The sequence below is a fragment of the Alosa pseudoharengus genome, unplaced genomic scaffold (assembly GCF_046254945.1).
Source record: "Alosa pseudoharengus isolate Yale_2024_CS ecotype anadromous, Long Island Sound unplaced genomic scaffold, YU_APseudo_1.1 YU_APseudo_1.1_scf_14, whole genome shotgun sequence".
Taxonomy (NCBI): Eukaryota; Metazoa; Chordata; class Actinopteri; order Clupeiformes; family Clupeidae; genus Alosa; species Alosa pseudoharengus.
In genome coordinates this window covers 8,022,350-8,032,241 of record NW_027468609.1, presented here as the reverse complement: position 1 = coordinate 8,032,241, position 9,892 = coordinate 8,022,350, and the positions used below count along the sequence as shown (strand labels likewise).

The 9,892-nt window shown below is 42.4% G+C and overlaps 1 protein-coding gene across 1 annotated transcript in view; it reads left to right on the top strand.

Annotated features, from left to right (window-relative positions):
* dcc (DCC netrin 1 receptor) overlaps positions 1-3,024 on the top strand; it is a 153,581-nt gene extending 150,557 nt beyond the window's left edge. Inside the window, exon 28 of the mRNA XM_076284959.1 lies at positions 2,891-3,024. Within this exon, the coding sequence (XP_076141074.1) occupies positions 2,891-2,980 (90 nt within the window). The 3' untranslated portion in view covers positions 2,981-3,024. The remainder of the gene's footprint in view (positions 1-2,890) is intronic.
* Positions 3,025-9,892: the final 6,868 nt, after the last annotated feature.

The following is a 9,892-nucleotide window of genomic DNA, read 5'->3' as shown; positions in this document are numbered from 1 at the left end:
TGTCCTTCATATCAAACTGACCTGACAGTTTCTGTCTGCATCCTGAAGGTCAACTCCATGCATGCCTTTTTTTGCAGACATGGAAATACAGTATTGATGACGTTCTGTCAATTTCCCAAGTGGTGCCAAATATTGTGTGTGTGTGTGTGTGTGTGTGTGTGTGTGTGTGTGTGTGTGTGTGTGTGCAGTGTTGGGAGTAATGCGTTACAAAAGTAATGTAATTACTGTAATGTATTGATGTTTGCGGTAACGCGGTAATGTAAGGCATTACAAAAAAAAAATTGGGTAATATTTACTCGGTACAAACTTCAGTAACGCGCGTTACAATGCATTTTAAGCCAGAATTAAGCGCTTGTTTTGTTTTGATACATATTCGCAAACACCACCGCGAGAACAACAGACGAGAAAAAATCCGCGCAAAATAGTAGAACGTATCTCCTGATACTGGTTGAAGATGACTGTGGCTGCAGCAGACTCAAAGTCGGACTCTATTTGCGGGATGGACATAAGCCTACGCTCATTATTTTTAGCTTGTCAGAGACAAGGATATGAAGAACATAATAGTTAGTGCACTTTGTGTGCGAAACCAAAAGATCTCACTATGCCTCGCGAAATAGCACAAGTCATTTAATGAAACATCTAAAGTGGTGCCACGCTAATCTTTTTTATTCTTGATAAAACACAAACTATGTTCTTCTAGTGCATGACAGCTTTGAGCTGTGAACTTGAATTAAAGAGAATAAAGGGATAGAAATGCAGAAAAAGATTGTGTAGCCTGGCAGTGCCACCGCTCCCACCACGCGCATCACGCACTTTGCGTAGGGCACCAAAGGACAGAGGGGGCACCCAAATGTAACCAATGAATAGTAGCTTTACTGCAAACTGTGTTTCACTCTTCATCAATAACGTTTACAATGTCAAAATGCACTAACACCATGGTACATGGAAGTTTGATACTTTTTGGGTTCTCTCAATCTCCACCACGTACTAGTAGAATGGAATTGGTGGGTCTTCAATAATTTGTTTCCCAAGCATTTAGGCTACATGAAGCACATGATATGCCAAGTCGACAAAAAATCCATTCAGATAGCTAGGTGGATACCAGGCTCATAATTCACTTTTATTTGTATAATAGGCCTTTTATTTTACTTTAGGTGAGTTACCATTTAAATGTCACTCACTCAAAGCCACTCACTTAGGGCACCGAAATGGCCAGTAGGCCACCATCTTGACATGTCTTTATTAAGCTTTGATTTACAATAGGCTCTCTATTGAGCAGGCCTAGGCCTTAAAGTTACAGTATTTATATCACAATTTACCAGACTTTGACCTTTTGTCGGTTTTTAACAAAATTCTGACTATGATTGTTCCTTGTTTTGCATCATGAGCACTGTGCCTATTGCATTCTTACTGTATGTTGTTAGCCTTAAGCCTAGCTCAGTCATTATGCTATACCACATCTCCCTCCATTGGAAGAGCAATGAGCTGCATTGAGCGTAATAAACTGCATTTAGAATGGCAAATCCATATTTCTAGATATTTTGGTGAAAGTAACTTAAAAGTAATGCAATAGTAGTGTAATGCCTTACAATTCAGAGACAGTAATATTATAATGTAACAAATTACTTTGAAATGACAGTAATAAGTAATGCATAGTACATTACGATTTTGAAGTAACTTGCCCAACACTGTGTGTGTGTGTGTGTAGGGTTGCACATAGGGGTGAACTGCCCCCTAGGGATGTAGAGCTGTGGAGCGTCCATCTGTTAAAAGTCATCTCTTAAAAGTGATTGAGCGCTTGGTGACTGTAGTGCCCTGGTGCATTTGGATGGTGTCTCTAGAGAGCACTGACAGGCGAGAGAGAGAAAGAGAGAGAGGGGGGGGGATTGGAGGTTTCCCAGAATGCTAGTCAACGATTCATCGTAACACGTATTGATTACCAGTAATGACATGTCAATAACTGGCGTTTGTTTTAAATTGATGCGATGTAGGAGGGAAGCTGCCCTTAAATGGTTTCCGTTTAAAAAAAAAGAGGTCAGCATTGACACACACTGAATGCATCCAGGAACTCGTGTGCGCCTAAGGGTTGCTTGACAGAAAGTAGAGATGATGATGTTTTCAGTTCAGTTTCAGTTCATATGAAGTTCCACCAGTACAATGTACAGTCACACTTTATTCTAAGGAACATGTTAGCCATTTATGCATAGCTAATATGTGCACGTCTGTATTAAACATTGTTTAACATCTATTAGGTCTTTATTCAACTAGTTATTCTCATTGAATAGGGAATTTATTCTTAGCTTGTTGGTCTTAATGTAAGCTTTCTGTATATAAAAAGGATCATAAGATTATAGACTCCTCACACTGTAATGAAGCATTGTTTGTCAATAGGAATAGCAATTCTGCACCTATAGTTTGTAAGTAACATATTAAGACATTGTATTTGGAGTCTATACACTTTCTATTTTTCATACTTATATCCGTAAACCTAGATAGATTAGGTCCAACCAAGGGTGAGAATGAGAAATTGTTGACCTAGTAAATGTACAATGATGCTTAATACAGATCCTATTGAGCACTAATGCATAGTTATGTGTTAATGGCTAACACATGTTCCCTAAAATAAAGTGTTACCCAATATTACAGTATCCAAGTGGTCTGTTGTTTTGGTATTTTTTATCTGAGGATGTAACATGTGGGTCTAATAGGATGTCTGTACTGTCATGTATCATGTGTTCCAATGGGGTGGTGATGCCAAGGTTTGAAGATTGATTGAGTAAATGGCTGTGCTCTGCTCTGCTCCATCTCTCTCTCTCTCTCTCTCTCTCTCTCTCTCTCTCTCTCTCTCTCTCTCTCTCTCTCTCTCTCTCTCTCTCTCTCTCCTGGGCAGGTTTACGAGCAGGACGACTTGAGCGAGCAGATGGCCAGCCTGGAGGGCCTGATGAAGCAGCTCAACGCCATCACCGGCTCAGCGTTTTAATGGCGGAGCGGCGCCGTCACGTGACGTGACATGACGGACCGGCACGCGTTTCATCAGTAGTACTCTGTGGAGGGGGGGGGAGGGGGGGGGCGCAGCCATGGCCAGAGGTGGCGCAGGATTCCCACAGACTCATGGAAACGAACAAACAAAAACAAAAACAAACACGAGGCCACCTCTGTCCAAGGCTTCTAAGTCTCCAACCTCTCTCTTGTCTTCTCCCCTCACTCTCACTCTATCTCTCTCTTTCTCTCCTTCTCTCTCTCTCTTATTCTCTCTCTCACATCGCGCTGCCATCCGTTAACAACAATGAACAAGAAACCCGGTGAAGAAAACTAAAGCAGGATGAAAAAAAAGGGAAACCCTGGGCAAAGACTCTCTTTGGAGAGGCATTTTCAAAACCAAGAATCTCCATCCTGTTCCTGCTCCCGAGCCCTACCAAACCCCAAACTCTGCCCTTCGATTTGTATACCATGAGTATCGTCTGATTTTTTCTGTTGTGGTTCTCGTTACGTGTGATGTGTGATGGTTTTGATCGACAGCTCGTCCACCCGACATCCCGCCGCTATCTCCCCCACCCGCCGTGGCTGCCCATTCATACTGCCTCCATTGGAAAATAGACACCCCCCCGATCAATCCCATAATAACCACCTCTGTCCTGTAACCAAGTGCTTGTGTGGAGTCTCTCTGCCCTCTCCAGCCACTAGTGGACCCTCTGAGTGACTGTGCTGCTCTTGGACAGAGGTGGAGGACAGACACGAGCTCCAGGGGGAAAGCACCCAAACCACAGGAGCGTCAACAGAGGAAACCTCCGGAGACAGATGGACTTTTCCAGAACAACATCGTCATTCCCAAACTCAGGTCCATGGATCTGCTGCTCAGCCTATACAGGCCTCCTTTTCACCCTCCTCAACACACACACACACACACACACACACACACACACACATACACACATACACACACACTCACCCCTTGATAAATGGAGCGTGCAGCCATTTTGTTGGGGTTTGTTTTTTTTGGTTGTGTTCTTTGTTCTTTGCTGCCACGGTTTTTCAAACAACCAGAGGATTAAAACTTTTTATTTTTTTGTTAAACAATCTCCCTGTTGTTGGGATCTCTGTGATGGATTGTCAGTGCTTTTTCCTCACAGGCCAAGTGCCACCTACAGTATCATTTTGTCGTGTATCGCCAGAGCCGCGCCATCCAGAACATTCTGCTCATGCCACAGCCCTCTGATGTGTGACAGAACCAATCCAACGAGGGCAAAGTACTGAGACAGACACGCCTGCAGCGAATCAGTTTGATGCAAGGGGGTCGGACCATCTTCTTCAGTGGTGGATGATTTCTGTTGCAACCATTCCACAGTGAAACGTTTCAATCAGTTGGGGACGCTGTCAAGGAAGGCTCAGTTTCACTGAAAATTGGGTATGGGTGTATGGGTGCGGGGGGTTCATTTTGATATGAAAAAAAAATGCAAACAATGTCCATATAGTAGCTATATTTTTACTTCAGCTGTTCACTTCAACCTGTGCAACTATTTTTTGAAGTCAATTTCTATCCTTGTCTGGCTTGTGATCTCGTTTGAAAATGTGAGGGCCTCTACCCAGGCCGTCTATGCCTCATAGAGACACTTCATATGACCTAAAGCCTTTAAATTACACAAGGCAGGAAAAAAGATCCATCCTGTACATTGAAAAGGTAAATGAATCATCAACAACCGCTATGGACATAGCACCTCTGTACTCCATCAGTGTACCAGTGTACTCTGTGCCCTGTCTCAACAGATGCCCTGTTTTAATGTCCTCTTCCCATTACTGGACACGAGGAATCGAGAGGTTATTGCTTTTTCATTCAGGATGCATGTGTGTGTGTGTGTGTGTGTGTGTGTGTGTGAGAGAGTCTGTATTTTCTGTTGTGATGACCTGTGAGGATCATCATACTGTGTCAAATGTGGGTCTGACACGAGTGATGCCAGAGTCTGGGAATTATGCAGAAGATAAGGTGTTCCCAAGGTCAAAGTTCATTGCCATGGCAACATCCTCTCTTGGTGTCACCCACCCCAAACTTTTTTTGTGTCTGCTTTTTTTATTATGATTATTGTGTTTGGGTTGAGATGAGGTGGAGATGTTTTATGTGCCTACTTTTTTTTTCTTCTTCTTCTCTTAATTTTCTTTGGTCACTTTATTCGGTGGGGAAAATCCATGGGACACATAATTGCCTAACCCTGTTTAAAAGAAAAAAATGAAAGAAAGAAAAAGAATAGAGTGGAAATTGCAGAGTGGAAGAGGAGTGTCTGTGCTTGGTCACCTCTTCCACTATGAAAGGTGGCCAGGCCTGGCCCTATATTTTTCTTGTACGCTGTACATGTGTATTTTATCATGGAGAGAGAGGATCGCTGTAGCAAGACACGCTGTTTTTGTATTGTACAGACCCATAGATAAATGGATGGGATGTTTGATAGGTGACTAAATGACTGGGGGAGAGGGTGGGGTGTTGGGTACTTTTTAATGGTTGAAAATTTAATATATTGTTTAAAGTGTTCCTTACTCAATAACTTATATAAAAAAAAAAACAATGTGATTCATTCCGGAAAATTTAGGCTTTAGTCTCTTAAAAAATTAAAAGAAAAGAGAAGAAAAGATAGAAATCAGAACCCGCTGTCAACTCCACCACACTAATGCACTGTGACATTTTTTGCCCATCCGCTGTGCCCAACGAGAAAACTCTTCAAGTGGATATTTTTTGCCGCACCGTCACATCTCACTCCATTTAGACGTCAACAGCAAAGCACGGGTTGTCAGTTTGTCACCGTCAGCCTTTGTGGGCGTGGTTTAGGCTGGAAAGAGGGCAAAGATGCATTTTGTTTGAGAAGGGGGCGGGAGGATTATCAGATGAGCTGGACACCCTCTCCCAAGCAGAAGGGGAGAAAAACAAAGCATAGGGCCGTTGTCATGTCAACAGAAGGCACTGTTTAGGAATATTCCACACCAAACCAGCCACGACAAAAGAGTGCTTGTTTTGCTCGACTGCGTCAAAGCACACTTTGAGAGTTCAGCCAGGTCGGCCAGTGATTTGTTTTGACAGTAAACAATCGAAACGGGCTCCTTTGCTCCTAGACGCCTCAATAACAAAATGCTTCCCTCTATTCTTAGTCTTAGAAAACAGAAAGGATTCGAAGGTGACCCTCTCTAATGTGTTTGCCAAAAGCACTGATGAGGCTGGAGTCGAGCTTAAAAATGTGGCTGATGTTAGTGCTTACTGAAACCCCTCTGGGTATTACATGAGTGAGAACCTCAATATGGGCACAGGCCTGTGGAGGATCACACAGGGCCATGGGTAACTGTGGTGTTTGGACAAGGAAACAATCTCGGAATCAGACTTGTTTTCCTCAGACCCCAAAGCTTGTATCCAGCAGCTAGACATGACGAGACAAGCAGTGATGCAACCAAACCCATTTCCCAAATCCCACTGAGAATCCAGAACTCCGGAAGCCGTCTTTTTCAGACTCTGTTTATCAAAAGTGGGTTTCAAGCTGTCTGACAGAAAAGACAGTGGAAGGAAAGCGCTTTTTAAGAGACCTTATTATATGTCTTTTTCATTCATCCTTAAATTGTCCAATTTTAGCATTGTTAACCAAATTAGACTAGTTCTTGCAATATTAAAGTGTACATTTTGTTCCATTTGAACAAGGGGAGGAAGTTGCAAACAGTACCTTCCAGGCATCAGAATGAACGTCCCTTGGCTGTTTCTACCCACAATGTTGTATACAATGGCTGGTTTTGTAATGCACTGTAGAGCAGTCCAATGTTCCTTTTTATAGAAATGTTATTTCAATGGTGCATTCTTTTTGTTTGATAAATAAAGTTTTTGATAATAAAATATCTTGCCTCCGTGATTTACTCCATGACGTATTACATTTACTCCAAACTTCCCTGCCTTGTTTAAGTAGTAGACATTTACATAAAAGGCACTATCAATGTTTGAAATATTTTGATATGGAAGTAATCATACAAACATCCCTCTTGCGATAACGATTGTAGTTTACTTGATCCCTTCTTCATTATGTGATTATATAGATGTGTCATACATTTCTCACAACTGTTATGGCTTATAAACTCTCATAGCATCAAATATCACATTTTGAGATCTTCCATTACCGGTCCGCTGTAATGTTTTGTTTTAGTGCAGACTGACTGTGATAATAACTTAAGACGGAACGGCCTGTCTACCATAACATGGTCCTGTCAGTCTTCTGATGGCAATACAACATATATGATCTTCACCTCTGAAGAAGCATGCCCTTGCATAGTGTCTGTCTGTGAAATCATTGATTCACAAAGCTGTAGGCCTATATAAAATGAAATATATAGGTAAAGAATAGACAGTAAATATTCTTGAATAATGCACTCAGTCATGCAGACCTCAGTGATGGGCCTGTCATCCTACGGCAAGCCACAGCTGTCCTGGCCAATATCAAATCAGCACAAGCCTGCTGTGTTTATGCCTGACGCGCGACCTGTCATGCAGGTTTAAATTGGGAGCCACTGTGCTGTGGCACACACCTGCCCTTTACTGTAATACCATTAACAGCACAGAGGCACCTGTCTGAATAAGAAGCGGAAGAGGTCAGAGGAGGCACACAGTCCTGGCGCTATGCATAGCATGCATTTGACATTTGAGGCGAGTGGTGGGAGATAGAGGTCTGGAAAGACAAGAAGCGACCATGTCAACTCGGTGTGTTTGCAGTGGATGGAGGGGTGTGGTGGCGAGACAGGGGGCTCCTGTTTAAGTCCTCTTTCACTGTTCGTCATCTTGTGGCTTCGTGAAACCTTAGGGCGGAAGCACGGTTATTTTTAAGCTGCCACTGTCATTTCAACACTCAAGGCTTGGGTTTAAAAAATTGCTGCTAACAAAAAACTAAAATGAAGGCCATTTTTAAATCATCAGTAGCTGTGGTCTAATCTGAGCAGCGAGGCTGACATTTGCTTGGAACATTGTCTTGGAAGAAAGGCCTTGGGAGTGTACACTTCTGCCACCCCACACAATCCAAACTTTTCTCATTGGCAGCCTGAGATGAACACATAATTATTCCCTGATCAGGGGGGGGGGGGGGGGCAGGTATCTGGTTACTGTATCCTCACTGCGAAGGCATATGGCCGACAAACTGGGGTGACGACTGGAGGCTCCGACCGGCATATGCTGCGACAGACGTTCTCTGGGCCTAGAAAACGGCGGGGATCGCGCTAATAAAACGCACCTTCTGTTTGTCAGTCCTCCTCCATCCCTCTCTCGGCAGGCAGCCGCAAAACGGCGGCCCAGAAGCAGCAGCAGCGTGTGGGGTTAGGAGCACAGGAGGGCCCTGGGCAACCACCTGCTGAAGCCCTCAGATGGGCTGTGACACACACTGAATATTCATAACGCGCCTCTTATTAAAATGTATCGCTGCTTTTCTAATGCGACTTGGCTCTGGCCTGTGTAGGACAGTGACCAGGCACATGAGATTGGACACCAACGACTAGGCGCATTTGCTGTACTTTGTATTATCGTTACCTGGGGTAGGTGATGTCTCTGTGTCCTGGTTTTTCACTTCAGTAAACAATATTTTCTGCAAAACAACCTCAGTGTTTTTTGTAGCACTTTGTGTGCCTGAGGGAATTGGAGTTATTCCCACTACTGCCAGCATTAAAGGATCTCCATACCTGACTTGCTTTCCATTTGTTGTCTACATTTTTAGGCCCTTTGTCTCTTCCCTTAAAGTTGGGTCTTTCTTATTTTCACTTCCAAAGAAGCTTTTTGTAATCTTTTTTTTTTTAAGTTGAATACAGTGAACGCTCAATCAAACATAGACCTTTAATTCTCCAGATATAGAGCTGTCAAACATTCAGAAGTCTCCTTAGCGCTCACAGTTGGTTTCCTTGAAGCCTTTTAAAGCCACATAATAAAATCACAGATCTAAGAAGAGCGAATTGAGAGAGATGGATTGAGGCACTTATGTGCTTTAGGCTTGGAGAGGTGTGCTATTTTATGGAAATTCAGTAATGAATTCCTGCTCATATTCCTCCTGCAACCTGTTTAAATTCAAACAGTCATTGAACAGAAAGAAGAAGAAAAAACGTTTTTCTTCCTTACCACTTCCAAGTGAAATTGGACTCTCTTGAATCTTGTGCTTACAGAAGCACAGTTTATTTTTAAGGTGCCATGTGATCCTAAGGGAGTGTTTTGGCAAAAGTTAGCTGAAGAGCGTATTACAAAGACAGATATCACTTCCAGTTGCCTCTCCTTACTTTGTAGTGGGCTACATTGATAGAAGTGCCTCAGAACTTTTATGATTAAAGCCCTATAGTTGAACTTTCATAACAAAGTAAGAAGTTTCATTGAAAAAGTGAAGATAAAATGTAATATTGAGTATTCAGAGTTTGCTTGTTTTTATATTTTCTCTTTGAACATTTAAACAGATCTAGCATTCATGACCTTTTCTCAAGATGGTAGAAAATATACCATTAATCTTTTATTAAGCTTCTCTTTTGAGAATAATATTTAATTGAGATATGATAATGTATCATCAATTAGGAATTAGTTACGGAACAAACCATTTGTGCAAAACATTTTATTCAATTTGGTTTACTTCACGTTACAAAACATATAAATCCATTTGATGCCAAAACTATCAATAATGTAGTTCTCCTGCCCAGCAGGAGTTAGAATATGACATCTTGAAAGCATCCCTTCAAGACAAATAGCTTCATCTCTATTTGTTCGAGGCGAGTTCATGCCGTGTGTTTGGCTGCCGTTCCTCTATTGTATGGCTGAACACATAAAGCTCTCTTTTGTGTTGAGCTTTAAACAAAGATCAAGAGCAGTGGACAAAGAACTCGGACAGGAAGGAGTCCCCATGGACGCTGGGAGATATGA